The 17,150-nt window shown below is 32.2% G+C and overlaps 2 protein-coding genes across 2 annotated transcripts; both read left to right on the top strand.

Annotated features, from left to right (window-relative positions):
- Positions 1 to 6,314: 6,314 nt before the first annotated feature.
- On the top strand, positions 6,315 to 8,806 carry LOC102603792 (putative receptor protein kinase ZmPK1). The gene is given in 2 exon segments (XM_015306038.1): positions 6,315 to 8,640; positions 8,642 to 8,806. Coding segments are annotated over 2 exon segments (2,451 nt in total). The 5' UTR covers positions 6,315 to 6,354.
- A 999-nt stretch (positions 8,807 to 9,805) lies between these two features.
- Positions 9,806 to 16,351, top strand: LOC102591402 (protein RETICULATA, chloroplastic). The gene is made up of 7 exons (XM_006340926.2): positions 9,806 to 10,638; positions 10,746 to 10,841; positions 11,172 to 11,392; positions 11,482 to 11,551; positions 11,682 to 11,761; positions 15,173 to 15,237; positions 15,902 to 16,351. The coding sequence occupies exons 1-7, from the start codon at positions 10,072 to 10,074 to the stop codon at positions 16,093 to 16,095; spliced, it is 1,293 nt and encodes a 430-aa protein (XP_006340988.1). The 5' UTR covers positions 9,806 to 10,071; the 3' UTR covers positions 16,096 to 16,351.
- Positions 16,352 to 17,150: the final 799 nt, after the last annotated feature.

Raw genomic sequence — 17,150 nt, 5'->3', positions numbered from 1 at the left:
TTCTAAATATGTATCCAGAATATTTTTCATGATATGTATCCATAATTCATTGTAAAGGTATGTTTTCTTTGTCTTTTCTTTGTATAATATGTGGCATTTCTCTAATACATTTATTTGTATTTGTCTTTTTCCTTTTATTTAAACTAATATTTTACTGCAAAAGTGAAATATTTAATTATTACAAATTTATATATAATAGTAAAGCTGAATATAAAAACGGTGACATGACCCTCTCTAAGGGTTTCAATTGAATTTATCTTTTTTGGCCTTTTATCTAATTTTAAAATACCAAAAAAATCACCTAAAACATAAAAGACCATTAAAACTAATCATATTTACTTATATTTTCATCAATAGCCATATTTGATTTAAAAATAATTCCAACAAACTATTCACGATAGTTAAATTTTATGATTTTTTTCCTTTCTTTTCTCTTTTTTATTTTTATTTTTATTTATTCAATTCAAAAAAATAATATTTTTATATAATATAAATGTATTTCTTTTATGCACTTTATTTGTGTTTTTTCTTTTTTATTTAATTTTTAAGTTTTACCTCCGTAACATAAATCTATTAAACTTCAATTTTTAATAATATCATTAATTCCATGACTTTTAAGTTTTCATATTCATAGCCCCCAACTATTAAATTATAAAATTTAAGATACTTTATGATATCTCTCTATTTTTTTATCAATATACATTCACAAGTTTTTTGTTTCATGAAATTCCAACTCAAGATTATTCTTTATATTTCATTGTTCTTTGTAGTATTTATTATATTTATCCATTTCATGCTTTAACTTGACACGATGAAGAAGACTCTTGAATGTTGATTAGTTTGTCAAAGAGGGTGTCGGACAAGAGATCAAAAAAGTGGGCATTGATTTTGTATTCTTATTTTTATCTATTTTCTTATGATAAGGTTCCAAGGAAGATGTGTATGCTTTTATTCTCCATGTAACTTCTTTAGTTTGAATTTTTATAATTTTTTATTATTGCAAGTATGTTTTTGGTTTAGATGCAAATTAGTTATTGTAACTTTATGTGTAATAATACTAACTACTAACAAAGGTTTAAAAATACTATTGCAGATAGAACTATTTATATTTTTTCTTTAAAAATTCCACAATTTTGTTTATATAAGTTCATAATTATTTATTTCATGAAACCCCTACTTGAGATTATCTTTTTTATTTCATATTTGAAATAGTGTTTTCCTTAATTTTTCTTGAAGTCTTCCTCACATAACTACTAAGACATAAGTTAGTGTAATTCAATTTCATTTTGTTATGTACTCTTCAATTCCATGATATTCACCTTTTCGTAGTATGTCAACTTTGTTTTTTAGTTTGGGGCGGGACTATACAGTAAGATATTTTTACTAAATTAACTTTAATATATATAGTTCTTTGACCCATGTTTTTGGTTATATAAATTTCTTTTGATTAAATAAGGATAAAATTGAAAAAAAAAACATCATCAAAGTCTTCATGATTATGTAAAACACGATTCAAAGCAAAATAAAAAATAAAAAATAAATATTTATTTTGAAATGAGGGGAGTATGTAATGTAAGAAAGTGTAAAAAATATAAAAAAGTTAAAACAATCTCTTAATTATCTGTGAAGTGACCAAAATTATTATAACATTTTGATTATCCAAATGTCACCTTCATGTCTATAAAAATATAATTAGCTAGACAATTGAACTATACTTAGCAATTTAAATTTAATATAATTTATGTATGTTCATTTTTTGTTTTAGACATCACAATTTCTATTTATCAAATTATTTTTATAAATTTTACAATATATTTCAACTATCATATAATTACCGGTTGATTTAGTCTTTTTATTATTATTATTTTCACATTATAAACTTTATGTTATTAAGTATATTTTTTTAAAGTATAAGTGAAGAAAAAAATTAAAAAGTATATAATTTAAAAATCAATTCTCTGTCTTCAATCTACGATGTTTCACGAAATTACATATTATATATACAAGTAAGCTAATTATTACATATATACTGTGTGTAAATTACAAAAAATGATTAGTTTTGTTTTTTATTTTATTTTCTAAACTCTACTTTTAAAATCTGTATACGTTATAATTTCTGGCATATAAATACAGTTATTTTCACTTTGTTATGGATAAACTATTTTCTTCTCTTTTTCTCAAATAATCTTTTTAGTGATCTTTGTTTATCTTTAATCAATTTATATTTAACGAAAAATAAAAAAAGGACTTTTCCTTCTTTCATGTAATAGTATATTTTATTTGTTAGAAATTAGTTCAGTGTGAATAATAAGATGAATTCAAATTTAAATTTTAATCTATTTAATTAATTTTGAACTAATAGCTCTTTTATATTCAAATAATATCAAAAAATTAATTTATATTTTTGATATAATATTTTATGACCGCGCGTAGCGCGGCCAAGTTACCTAGTTGTTCTTTATAAATCTAGTATCAATCCTAAGTAATGTCATAAATGGTCACTTAATCACAATTTTCTCATCAATATAACAAAAAAGTCTCAATAGCTAAAAATATAACCTTTCAATGTACTGACATCTGATTTTTTGACTGATTTAAATTGCTATATAAACACTTTTCACATTTTAACTTATTTTTTAATCTAAAGAAGATAATTCAACTGTGATATTAAGATCCCAATTTTGGTCTATGAGTCAATGAATTGTCTCTTTGGAATTTTTGATACATGACAATTAATAAACTGAAATATCCCGTGGGTTCCCTTCTTCTAAGATAAAGATAGTCTGGAAAAAAAATTAATAAAAGACCACTAATGACTTTTGACAAATTAATTTACAAGTCCTTCGTGAGAAGGCATGCAAATGCAATTACCCAAAATTAAGTCCAGTTATATTTGAGCAGATTCAAAATTTAAAGTTTATAAAAAAATTTAAAGACCTTTCTTTACATTTTGTTTGTTTTACAGATCTTTTTTCACATTTGCAATATTACGACTACAACTCTTATAGTTTATTTTATTTATTTTTAATTAAAAAAATATATATATCTGGATTGATTTGTCCTCTCTAAAATCATGCTCTTTTAATTAATTATTATTTTATTAATATTATCTTCAAAAAGTTATTTATCTTTAAGGAATATTGAAATAGAATACTATGAATTGTTCACCATTACTCTTGAGGTTGTTGTACAAGGGAGGTACATGAAACATTGAAGATATGAATTCATATTAATTTGTATTTATTATAATTTTTGGGTATATTTTTAAAATATATAAATTTTTTATTCTACGTCAAAAAATATATGAACTCATACTGAAATATTGAATCCGTTTCTGAATTTATATTCCTATACGTGTGTGTCATGCGTGATGCGTATTTGGGAGAAGACTTTTAATTCTTTAAAAAAAATTAATTCCAAATAATTCAAAAAAGGGTCAGATGAAATTAATAATTACAGTTCATCTAAATGTTGTAAAATGAATACTCTCGGATAAGTACTTTTAGTATACTGAACAAGTAAAGATGAATGGAGGAATTAAGTAAACTAGCCTTGTGGAAACTGAAAATATATTCCGGTGGGTGCCCTTTTTCTAAGGTAAAGATAAAGACTTGAAAAACAAAACCAATATAAAAAACCAATAGTGAGTGACTTTTGACAAGTTCTCCGTGGGAAGGCAAATGCAACTATCTCTCTCAATTATTCCAATTCTAATCCATTCCCCACTTGTATCATGAGTTTATATGAGAAGACTTCGAATATATTCTTTTATACCATATAATAATTCAAAAATAGGCCTAGTTGAGTCACCATTTTTCTTGCTTTCACAAATTCTTTTTATAGGTGGTGGTTAATGATGGTAGTTGGTTGTGGCACTTGATAATTGTGGTTGATCATAGTGATAGTGGTTAATATCGATATTTGTCAATATATAGTGATGGTTGATAGTGGTGATTGTTGTTACATAGTAATGGCTGATTATTATAGTAATAGTTATTGATGGTAACAATCGAATATAATGGTTAATGGTGATGACTAGTTGTGGTAATTGACGACAGTGGTGGTTATGAATGAGGACAGTGGTCGTAGGTAATGAGCGATAATAGTTGATTATAGTGGGCGATAGTGATAGTTAGAGATAAAAAAGATGGGGTAATGGTGAATGTTATCTGTAGGAATCCTTGAATATAAGGTTGTTTGGTTTGGAATGTCATGGAAGAGACGAGCTAAGTAAAATAATATATATTGATGCTGTTGATTATAGAATCTTATGAATCTAGCACTATATATTTTCTATATCTTTCCTGTTTACAAGATAGAATCTAGAGTGTATCATGTTCGCCACCACACTAATTGATGGTGCATTGGCCTTATCATGAGAACTTCAAGAGCAATATATTTCGTGGCAAGCATTGCCTTATATTTACTTTTTTAGATAATTCATATTACTTCAAAGAATTGTTCTTTATAAATCTAGTATCAATCCTAAGTACTGTCATAAATGGTCACTTAATCACAATTTTCTCATCAATATAACAGAAAAGTCTCGATAGCTAAAAATATAACCTTTCAATGTACTGACATATAATTTTTTGACTGATTTAAATTGCTATATAAACACTTTTCACATTTTAACTTATTTTTTAATCTAATGAAGACAATTCAACTGTGATATTAAGATCCCAATTTTGGTCTATGAGTCAATGAATTGTTTCTTAGGTTCCCTTCTTCTAAGGTAAAGATAGACTGGAATTTTTTTTTTAATAAAAGACCACTAATGACTTTTGACAAATTAATTTACAAGTCCTTCGTGAGAAGGCATGCAAATGCAACTACCCCCAATTAAGTCCAGTTATATTTGAGCAAATTCAAAATTTAAAGTTTAGAAAAAAATTCAAAGACCTTTCTTTACGTTTTGTTTGTTTTACAGATCTTTTTTCACATTTGCAATATTACGACTACAACTCTTATATTTTATTTTATTTATTTTTAATAAAAAAATAATATATATCTGGATTGATTTGTCCTCTCTAAAATCATGCTCTTTTAATTAATTATTATTTTATTAATATTATCTTCAAAAAGTTATTTGTCTTTAAGGAATATTGAAATAGAATACTATGAATTGGTCACCATTACTCTTGAGGTTGTTGTACAAGGGAGGTAGATGAAACATTGAAAATATGAATTCATATTAATTTGTATTTATTATAATTTTGGTATATTTTAAATATATAAATTTTTATTCTACGTCTACTGATTATACATAAATTTTTATTCTACGTCAAAAATATATGAACTCATACTGAAATATTGAATCCGTCCCTGAATTTATATTCCTATCCGTATGTGTCATGCGTGATGCGTATTTGGGAGAATACTTCTAATTCTTTTTAAAAAAATTAATTCTAAATAATTCAAAAAAGGGTCAGAAGAAATTACTAATTCTTTTTGCTTTCATCTTTTTATATTAATGTGATGTTTAAATGATATGGTTTTTTTTTTTTTTTTTTTTTTGTCATCTTTGAAATTTGGATCATGATCTTTAAACTTACTTCCACACGTTATATCATTAAACCAATTTTTAATTCATTCTTTTTAATATAGTTTAATTCTTCCATCAATAACCAAGCCTAATAATGATAACCATTTTTGTCAGCCGCCTCAATGTCAAACAAACATATGCCTATTTATATATTGTCAGTTCATTTTATTTGTTCAGTATTAGCTTAATACTCCCACCGTTTCACAAAAAATGACCTGGTTTAACTTGGCACAAAGTTTAAGTAAATAAATAAGTTTGAATCTTGTGGTCCAAAATTAAAGTTACGTCAAATGTACAAAATTGCCCTTAATCTTGTGGTCTTAAACATGCCACGTGGAAAGCAAAAAGTAAAATGTTACCAAAAAAGAAAATAGGTCATTCTTTTTTAAACTGACTAAAAAGGAAAGGAGGTCATTCTTTGTGAAACGCAGGGAGTATATATTTATAGAATAATAAATAAAATAATTGAATTAATGTAATAAGAATTGATTAAAGTTAGGTATGGATTAGGAACTGAGTATAGTGAACGAGTAAAAATAAACCAACAAAATACCAACTTAAAAAAAGAAAAGAGCAAAAACATGTCCTCAAATCATTGTCATTCTTAAATTCCCACTTGCTAATAAATCATTTCAATTTGAACCAACGGGGATGTTTCTTTTTATTTTTTTCTTGAACCAATTTTAGATGTTTGACTAATGTTTCTAAATCTTAAAAAAAAAAATATCTATACAGTATAAAGCAACCCCATTACTTCTTTCCCTTCATCAACTTTCAACATTTATGATTTTATCCAAATTCTTGAAACCATGAAAAGTTTGAAACTTTACTATCTTTTTCCCTTTTTAGTTTTCTCATTTCTTGTTTTGTCTTTCCCTTTGATAACATCATCAAGAATTTTGCTTAAAGGTGATTCTTTTTCAGTTAAAGATGATTCACATTTCATTACTTCTCCACAAAAAACATTCACTTGTGGTTTTTATCCTATAGAAAGTACTAGTAATGCTTATTATTTTGGAATTTGGTATACAAATTCAAGAGATAAAACTGTTGTTTGGAATGCTAAACAAGATAGGCCTGTTAATCTCAAAGGGTCAAAGTTGACATTAAGAAAGAATGGAGCTTTAGTTTTAACAGATGTTGATGATACAATTGTTTGGCAAACAAACACAACATCATTTGATGTTGAAAAGGCTGAGGTTCTTGAAACAGGAAACTTAGTATTGAAGAATCCTAAAGGTGATGTTTTGTGGCAGAGTTTTGATTTGCCTACTGATACTTTGTTGCCTTATCAAAGATTTACCAAGAATCATAGATTAGTTCCTCCTTTGAGGAAAGGGAGTTTATCACCTGGATACTTTAGTTTGTACTTTGATAGTGATAATGTATTGAGAATGATTTATGATGGTCCTTTAGTTTCGAGTATATACTGGCCTAGTCGCGATAGGGATGTGTATGGGAATGGTAGAACTAGTCAGAATAGTAGTAGATTTGCTTATTTTGATGGAATGGGTAGATTTTTCTCAAGTGATATGTTGCAATTCAATGTTTCTGATATGGGGTTTGGGATATTGAGAAGATTGACTATAGATACTGATGGGAATTTGAGGATGTATAGTTTGGATAACTCGACAGGGTTATGGAAGATGTCGTGGCAAGCTATTGCACAACCTTGTATTGTGCATGGAATATGTGGAAGATTTTCGATATGTACTTATGTATCGAAGCCTAAATGTACATGTCCTCCTGGATATGAGATAGTTGATGGAAGTGATTGGAGTAGAGGTTGTAGGCCAATGTTTAGATCAAGAAGTTTGGAGTCTAGACATGTCAAGTTTGTGGAAGTTCCTAATGTTGATTATTGGGGTTTTGATCTCAATGCCACTACTCCTTTGTCATTTGAATCTTGTAGGGAATTGTGCTTGGGTGATCCACGTTGTCGTGCATTTGTCTATAGGCGTACTGGGGAGGGATCATGCTATACTAAAGGCATCCTTTTCAATGGATACAGGTCTCCTGGTTTCCCTGGAAGTGTGTTTTTGAAACTCCCTATGAATCTAAGTGCATCAGAATCAGGTCATTTGATGCTTGAAGGTACTGATGTAAAATGTGGATTGAGTCCCCAAAACGTTCTTTTTGGTTCTCCTTCTATGTATGTATTCGATTTTAAGAAGGTGAAGTGGATTTATCTTTACCTGTTTTGTTCCACCCTTGGTGGAATAGAGATTCTGTTCTTCGTGTTAGGCTGGTGGGCGTTGTTTAGTAAACATGGGATTCCTGCTTCCATTGAGGATGGATATAAAATGGTGTCATCGACTCAATTCAGGAGGTTTACGTATACTGAACTTAAGAAAGCAACGAAAAACTTCAAGGTTGAGCTAGGAAGAGGAGGTTCAGGAGCTGTTTATAAAGGAGTTTTAGCAGACGGAAGAGCGGTAGCAGTCAAGAAACTTTCAAATGAGTTTCAAGAAGAATTTTGGGCAGAGATGACTACCATAGGAAGAATCAACCATATGCATTTGGTGAGGATGTGGGGATTTTGTTCTGAAGGTAGACGTCAGCTTTTGGTCTATGAATATGTCGAGAACTCATCACTTGACAGGCATCTTTCCAGGGCTGATATTCTTGGATGGAAACAAAGGTTTGCAGTGGCACTAGGGACAGCCAAAGGTCTGGCATATCTTCATCATGAATGTCTTGAATGGGTGATTCATTGTGATGTTAAGCCTGAAAATATACTTCTCGATAGTGAATTCGAGCCCAAGATTGCAGATTTTGGACTTGCAAAGCTCTCCCAAAGAGGTGGCCCTGGTTCAGATTTCACAAAGATTCGCGGTACTAAAGGCTACATGGCTCCTGAATGGGCTTTGAACCAACCTATAACAGCAAAAGTTGATGTTTATGCCGTTGGGATTGTAATACTAGAAATGATCAAAGGAAGTAGGCTGTCAAGTTGGGTGGTGGATGATAGTGAATGTGATGACGAACAAGATTCACAGCTCGGAAAATTTGTCAGGATGGTGAAGAGGAAGATCCAAAGTGGAGAAGATTCTTGGGTGGAGAAACTTGTCGATCCACGACTAGAAGGTAAATTTAAGCAAGAACCAGGCAGTGACACTGATTGAAATAGGCATTTCTTGTGTTGAGCAGGACAGAAACAAAAGGCCTACAATGGCCTCAGTAGTCCAAACATTGCTGGATTGTGAAGATGAAACAACACAAATAACATTAGGAATTTCCCTTTCTAAATGTAAACACTGATTGGAATTTGTGAATGGAAATTGAATAAACCATTTTGTTTTTTCATCTTTGATTATCAAACTCTTATAATTCTCTTAATATCTGCGCGTTAACTTCTGCAATCTTGATCATACAAGCTAATTCTGTGATGGAAATCTTTCTTCTTTAACTAAAATTTTTTAACAAAAGGACTCAAATTACGCATATAGAAGTTCTTCATTTAGAGTTTTCAGACAATAGAACAGCATCTTACGAAATCTTAAGTAAACAACAACAAGAAGTAGGGTTTGGGGAGGGTAACATGTACGCAACCTTACCCCTGCCTTTGGGATAGAGAGGTTGTTTCCGACTGACCCTTGGCAACCGTCCTCCTTTATTCGGGCTTGGAATCAATAATGTGAAATCTCAATTAAACATTCTTCATTAATGTTCCATGTTTTAGTGGAATAATATCATTTCACAAACCAATAAATGTTATACTATTTCATACCTTATCCTTCCATCCGGCATTTTTTTTTAATCAATGTAATGCATCTTGGAGCAATAGTAAAATTGTGTCTGTATGACTTATAGGTCATGTTTCGAGATGAGTTTTTGAAACTTTTTTATGTATTTTTATTGATGCAACAGAAACATATGATGCTTTCCTTTTTGCGTATATCGCCACTCCTTTTGCGTATGTTTTTGATATAGTCCTCACGAAATCTAATCTAAATATCGCTAATATCTGAGAATTAGCTAAGTAATCTTATTAATCTACTAAGGTTATTTTATTTTTAATATGTTGTATTGTCTACAAAGTAGTCCAAGTTCACATCGTATTAAATATAGTATATGTTCCTTTATATCTTATACTATGTCATTCCTATAATTTTAACTTTTTTTTTTCCACCTTAAAGTCACTCAAAACAAAAACCTCACTTCTTATTTTATAAGTATTTTATACTTTAAAAATAGAGGCAATTTAAGGTGACACTCTTTTTATCAAATCATTCAATGGAAAAATCTAATTTTTATATGTTTCTCTGATTCTCTCATGCACGCCCCCCCAACCCCACCCACCCCTCCCCACCCTACACACTCTTGTGAAATTCCTACTAGGTAAACTGTGGCGAAATAAGTAGAGCTTAACCTAGCTTAATCATACAATCATCATCAAATTCCACTACTCATTTTGCTTTTTTGCTGCATTTCTTTCATTTCTAGGCTTTATTTGGGAAATCCCAGAATATTTGTCGACTTTTCTTGAATTAATTTGAGCAAAAAAATTGTGGGGTTGGTAGAAAATGGCTGGTTGTTCATCAGGTATCAGGTTATCTCAGTTTACATCTCTGAAAAATGAAATCTTTATCATGGGGTCCATTAAAGACTCTAACTTTACGTTTGTTAAGAGCCAAGATTTTGTGGGTATGAGGAAAATCGGTTATTTGGTTTGTCAGAAGAATTGCAAGTCAAGATTTTTGGTTAAGAGTTCATTGAATCCAGAGGGTAAATCAATATCTGGTGTTAGTGTAGAGACGGTACTCAAAGAGAATGATACTTACTCTGTTGGGAAAGATGTAAGTCTTCTTGATGCTGATAATGGTGGCGATGGGGAGGGAGATTTAGCTGTTGGGAATGGTGGAAATGGGAAATACCCTGGTGGTGGTGGTGGCGGCGGCGGCGGAGGTGGTGGTGGAGGGGACAATGGAGAAGGTGATGAGGAAGAAGATGAATTTGGGCCATTACTGAAGTTTGAGGATGTGATGAGAGAGGCAGAGGCTCGTGGGGCTACACTTCCTGCTGATATGATAGAGGCTGCAAAGAGTGTTGGGATCAGAAAGCTACTTTTGCTTAGATATTTGGACTTGCAGGTAAACATTGATTAGGTGAAAATGATTAACCTGTTTACAAAATGGTTTATTGGACATGTGCATTTTGATTGTTTCTTTGATTGCAATTCGTGTTTTCGTGAATGTAGGGGTCAGCTTGGCTTGGGGCTGCAATGAGGTCGTCCGCTATGCTGCGGAACAGAATGTTGGCTGATCCATCATTTCTTTTCAAAGTTGGAACTGAGGTTTGTGCTAAGCTTGATTTTGATATTGCTGTTCTGTAAATAAATCATTGAACTGTAGTACAGTAGAAATAGTTGCTCCTTGAGCTACTGCTATTAGTGTGCATCGTGTTGTGTCTGTGATTCTGTTTACATATCTTATGACTTGGAGCAATTAGTAATTCTAGTTGTATAACCATGCTAAACTTGCATTACGCGTGGTGAATTTCTATGGACCTTGAAATCACGTGGCACCTTACCTACTGTTCATTGTTTTTTTGTTTCTTCGTGATGTTTATACTTGATATGCCTTTTAACTTGGAATTCACGGCTTCCGTTGGTTCTGTGATGTAGATAGTCATTGATACTACTTGTGCAACAGTAGCAGAAGTTCAAAAGAGGGGCAAAGATTTTTGGGCGGAATTTGAATTGTATGCTGCAGATATGTTGGTTGGCGTTGCTGTCAATGTAGCTCTAGTTGGGTTGCTAGCACCATATGCTCGAATTGGGCAACCGTCTGTATCTCAGGGTTTTGTTGGTCGTTTTCAGAGAGCTTATGGAGCACTTCCAAGCAGGTTTTGACTTATGCAATCCCTGTGATATTGTTGCATTTAATTTGAGCACTATTTAGAAGATTTTCACTTTAATTACTCATCTGCTGCAGCGTTTTTGAAGCTGAAAGGCCAGGGTGTAGATTTACATTGAATCAGAGAGTTGCTGCTTATTTTTACAAGGTAAAACTTGCATAATTGAAGTATATGCTATAAATAGATTGCAGTATGTATGTTTACATATATCATTCTCTCTGTTCCTTTTCATAAATGCATTCAATTGTGTAACGTACAGTTCTTCATATTTCTTTAGGGCATTCTATATGGATTCGTCGGGTTTGGTTGTGGTATCATTGGCCAAGGAATTGCAAATATGATAATGACTGCCAAGCGGTTTGTTTCTCTCTGATATCACTAATACTACTATTGTGGCTATTATTTGTCGTTGTTGTTGTTGACTTGTTGTTTTTCCTGGTTTAGTTTACATAGATGCTGCGTGAAGATATTATAAATTTCTGTCTTACTCCTTCCTGGATTTGAACTTGGGATTCATCAGGAACCAATGATCATACTTTTGGAGATTCATAAACTAGAATTCTTCATTGCGAAACTCGAACCCCTAAATGTTGCCTTGTTTTAAATTAGTGTTCTACTTCTCCAGTTAGATATGTATATTTGAGTGTCAAGATACAGGGTGGACTCACGTGGAGCCCTATGGGAGTTCGAGCAATCATTGTCTTTGATGCGGAACTTTTATTTTATTTGAACAACTAATACGACAATAAATATTATTAAGTCAGCACCTATGAACAAAATAGTCTGGTGGGTGCTTTGGTTTGGAAATGCAACAGGGAGCTCCATACCTCTAGCTGTCGCAGGATTGAATCCTTCTCTAGACCATTTTGACACTAATCCCCTCAATGTTTTGATTTCTCTCCTTCAACTTTATTCGCTTCATTTTAACTTTTCTACTTTCCATTTTATTTTTTCTCAAATTTCGTGACCCATTCTTCTCTAAAAATGAATTGGTCTTTTCCTTTCTTCTTTTATTTTGGTGCTTTTTTTCTTTAATTTCTTTCCCTCCAAACCCCATCAAACCAAAACAAACAAACAAAACTTCATCTTCTCCTATTATAGAAAATTCATGTATGGTTTAAACCTTTTTGTAGTTAAATAAAAACTCTATCTAAAGCTGATAGCTTTACGCTGACATCATGTTCAATCATGCATCTGCTTACTTGGTGTAGACACCCAATGCATGTAATTTGATACTGATATTATTTATTGTGTATTCAGTGTATGAAAATCATGAAGGATAATTGTGAATAAATTCTCCTTTTTTAATTATAATATTAATTATAGTATATTGTTAAATGTTTTCACATTTAGTTTTTAATTATTTGTGTGCTTATACTTTGTGGCTGTAGCAACTGTAGCTAAAGAGAGTGGAGCACCCATTACTTCAAAATTCAAGTTCTGCCATTATCAGGATATCAGATTTTTTTTCCTTCGCATAAAGAAGATATTACATTTTTCATTGTTTTTCTATAAACTAGTTTCAATGCCTGATATATAAGGACTAAGGAGCTAACTTTAGGAACCAAACCATTGCATTTTTTTTTCATCTGTTCTTTCCTAATCCGGATTGAATGGCTATCTTGCCATTCTCTGGTTTTGTTTTCTAAATGAGAGCTGTGGATGTGTAAGAGACAATGGTTATTCAATTCGGTGGAGGACAAGGTCAATGGAAAAGGCCTTGGCGGTGTTTAGAGGGGAGGGACAGGAGCAAGGTGATGGTGCATAGATTCAAAATGGATCTGTCACAGAGAAGCTTTCCTCAGACAAGATAGGCAAGTAGCTGGTTAGACTGTAGACCCATTGAAGCAAGCCCACGGTGCTTCACTGCTTTGATAAGGAAGAAGGAATCTAATCAATTGTAATTCTGATTGGGCATGGAAAACTGTTGGAGTTCAAACTGAAGGATCTGAGAACAATTATTTTGCCCTGATAGACAAGTACATATGTAAATGTTAGTCTCAATGGTCATGAGCCCACTCAAGACCGAAGAAACCTGTTGATGCCACTGAAGATATGCATAACAGGTCAAGCTGTTGTCTCAACAGGGATATAACGGAAACAAACTAATGGCTATGGTTTCATGTAAGAGACCAAGACCTGGATGTTGCTGGGAACAACATTAGTGAAACTACCCCAGTAAGAACATTTGCGAAGGAAAGAGATAAAGGTTTGATTGCAAGGAGGAAGTAAGAAGATTGTGGGGGTACCAACACCATGTGACTTGCCAAAATTCACAAGAAGGCTGGGTGTGAAAACTAAACCTTTCAGCCAGTAAGTGAAGGATGGCTGCTTAAAGAAGTGGTATGATTACAATTGATGAGATAGGAGGTCAAAAGAGGGGCATGAAGCATCATCTCCTTGGATTTTTCTTTGAAGGAGAATTCAGTAGTGAACAGACTGGATGCTCTCATTTTGCAATTCCACTAAACTACTGTTTGAGTGACAGTGCAAACATCAATATTAATTAATCAAAAAAGTAAACCATAGCACCCAAGGGTGTAGCCTAGTTGCCCGTGAAGTGGTTGGAGAACCATGAGGTCTCTGATTTGAATCTCAGCGGAGGCGAAAATACTGCGTAGATGATTTCTTCTCATCTACCATGCCTTGGTGTGTAGAGGTAGAGCTACCCGGTACCTGTGCTGGTGGGAGGTAGCAGGTACCAGTTTCAAATTAAGTTCCGAATTAGTGGATGCTGCCAAAGGGAGTGGCAATGCCATACGAAAAAAGGAAGGCTGGAATAGTCAAGGTGCATAAGCTGGGACGGACACGACCGTCATAAAAAAAAAAGTAAAACAGGAAAGAAGTGACTGTAATATCTTTCAGTATCCATTGTCAAAAAATATGATTCAGTATCTTGTACTAAGTCCTTAAGTTTCAACTGGTGTTTCACCTTTTTAGCATAGAATTACCTTTTAATGCTTTCAATGCAATTCTTGATCATACTAATGATAAAAATATATTTTATCTCGTCTTTGTATGGTGTCTTGTTTACTAATTCTGATGGAAAAATTTATTCCGACAAGTAAAAGAATAAGGGGAAGTGAGGTTTGCAGATAGTAACTGAATTATGAGAAGTCGAGGTGACCTCGTGGATTTCATGGGTTAACCCATTGCACTGAAGTAGATATATCTATTATACTTCTTTTATCTGATACGTATCTCTTCATCTATTTCCTAACTGGTTCATATTAAGTTAAATACCTTTCCACTTATAAATTTTGATGGTTTTCTCAGAAACCATGTCCTTGTCTAACCCTCTCCTGATTCATCATAAGTGATGTACCTCTCCCAGCATCAAAATCTTTATGGGACATTACTTGATTCGTGATGTCCAAAAGGGATATGTTAGATTGGTCAGTTAGTCATACTGGTCTAGTGTGTTGTAATGTTCTCCCGAGTTATTTCATAACTATGAAAGGATCAAGAAATCAGACTGGCTGATGATATTACATGAATATCAAAAGTAGAACCTTGAAAGCTAAGTTTTTAAGGAATATTTGTTAGACACAACAATTTTATTAATCTTTAGGTTCTACTTTTCATGGTTGAACCCCAGAAGTTGAACGGAGTCCACTGCAGATTTTCTTTCCTGCAGCTAATAATTTGTGTAGGGTGACAGTTTGATGCATGAGTCTGTATATGCTCTTGTTGTTGATCAAAGTAGATATTATACTTCTTTTAACATGTTTGTGTTGTCCCTTTCTTACTAACATGTTTGTTCATCAGGAGCGTCAAGAAATCAGAGCACGATGTTCCTGTTCCACCTCTTGTAAAGAGTGCATTACTTTGGGGTACGCCTTCACTTCATTCCTATATGTTCCTGCTTTTGATAATAAAGTTCATAAAGCAAATGATTTCCAAACCTTTATCTACTAGCTACATTATGTATTCTGAGTGCTTTACATTTCCTGATTCCTGTTTATCTCTTTCCAGCTCTTCCTGTATATTATCATTGAATTGTCTTGTTGAAAATTCTAGACTGTATTATAGTACTTGTTACGTTGAAATGTTGAACTACTTCCACTGAGACCATCTTCTGGTTATTTAACGATTCCTTGCATTATATAGCATTTTTTCCACAAAATGAATTAAGTCAATGATGATATTGCATGACATAATATTGTAGTATAGGGGAGATTTACAAATTTTCGTAGTCAATGATGATATTGCAATTTGCGTGAGTGATGATGCAATCAAGAAATCACATGTTTCTTTTCAAAATTTGACGAAATTAACTCTCTTACATCTGGTAAAGGTTGAAAATTTTGGACTTGAATCTTCAGATTTTACCTCCCACTTCCTATCTTCTCAATTAAGTAAAATGCATATTCTACTCTTAGTGTTTCTTGAATCATGTTGCGTTTTAGCCTTCTTTGATGCATCGTCATTGCAAGCTGCGTTCTTTTCTATAACTTCCATCCTGCCTGCCTCATTTGGTTAACGTGTTATATGTAGGTGTTTTCCTCGGAGTTTCTTCAAACACCAGGTTACAGATTGTGACCGGATTAGAACGTCTGGTGGAATCTTCTCCAATGGGAAAGCAGTTTCCGCCTGTTGCAATGGCATTCACGGTTGGTGTGCGATTTGCCAACAATATATATGCTGGAATGCAGTTTGTGGACTGGGCGAGGTGGAGTGGTGTGCAGTAACTGTATCTGTATGCTTCTTTTATCTTTCGGGCATTCTCAGGGTGGTGTTCATCAGTGGTTCTTCACTCGAAATCAAAACCTTAAGAGTTAGAGATGGAGGCGACTTATAACTAAGCCAACTAGTTTTGTCACTTGTTTGTGCTTCTAGCTTAATAATTCCATCTTGTTGTATTCTAGTTGATGAATTAGAGTTTTGGTTACATCAATAACAAAGGAAACATGTTTGCCCCTAAAGATATGTGATGTGTGAGCTTGAGACACATCACGAGTTCAAACCCTGCATTTAAGTGGGGAAGGATAGAAAGATGGGCCTATTATCGTTGAGTTTCTAATCATGAAGGAATCTAATTTTATGATTTTGAAATAAAGTAGAAAATAGCCCTCTTTAAAAAAGACCTTTCAAACTATTCATTCAACCTTTTCATGGGAATTAGTAATACTCATGTCTCATTATATGCGATATTCTTTTTAGTAGTGGAAAAATATTTCGACATATGCAATTATAATATATGAAGTGTAGTTTCATAAGTTAGGTTTGAATTAAAGAGGATGGTGTGTATGTGGCTTGGGGTGGACATGGTATGATAGATACTAAATATCATATCAAAATAAAAAAAATTGATATTATGATATTTGGGATGCATCTTTAAAAAGTTAGTTTTTTGGAAAATATATAAAATTAATCATTTAGATGTTGGAACTTTGATTATATCTTTGATTGAAATGTTTTCTTTGGATGATTAACGAACAGGATTGCTTGAATTTTGTTTTCCATATTTTCATATGTAAGGTGTAAGTATGATATATTGAAATGTTTCTTAATTTTTTCTAAAAAAAGATAACTATAATTTGGTCAACTTCAACTTACATAATAAATAATTATGATTTCGACATATATCGTATCATAAAATATCAAAATCAATTTTTAAAATATCAAATTATATTAAATTAATTTAATATAAATAATAATACAATACTATAAATATCGAAAACCAAAATTACCCAACCAAACTTTTGGTGTGAGTTTGTCAAAATTCTAAAGCGTAATGAATAAC

The sequence above is a fragment of the Solanum tuberosum genome, unplaced genomic scaffold (genome assembly GCF_000226075.1).
Source record: "Solanum tuberosum cultivar DM 1-3 516 R44 unplaced genomic scaffold, SolTub_3.0 scf00021, whole genome shotgun sequence".
Taxonomy (NCBI): Eukaryota; Viridiplantae; Streptophyta; class Magnoliopsida; order Solanales; family Solanaceae; genus Solanum; species Solanum tuberosum.
This window is presented reverse-complemented; position numbering and strand designations above follow the sequence as displayed.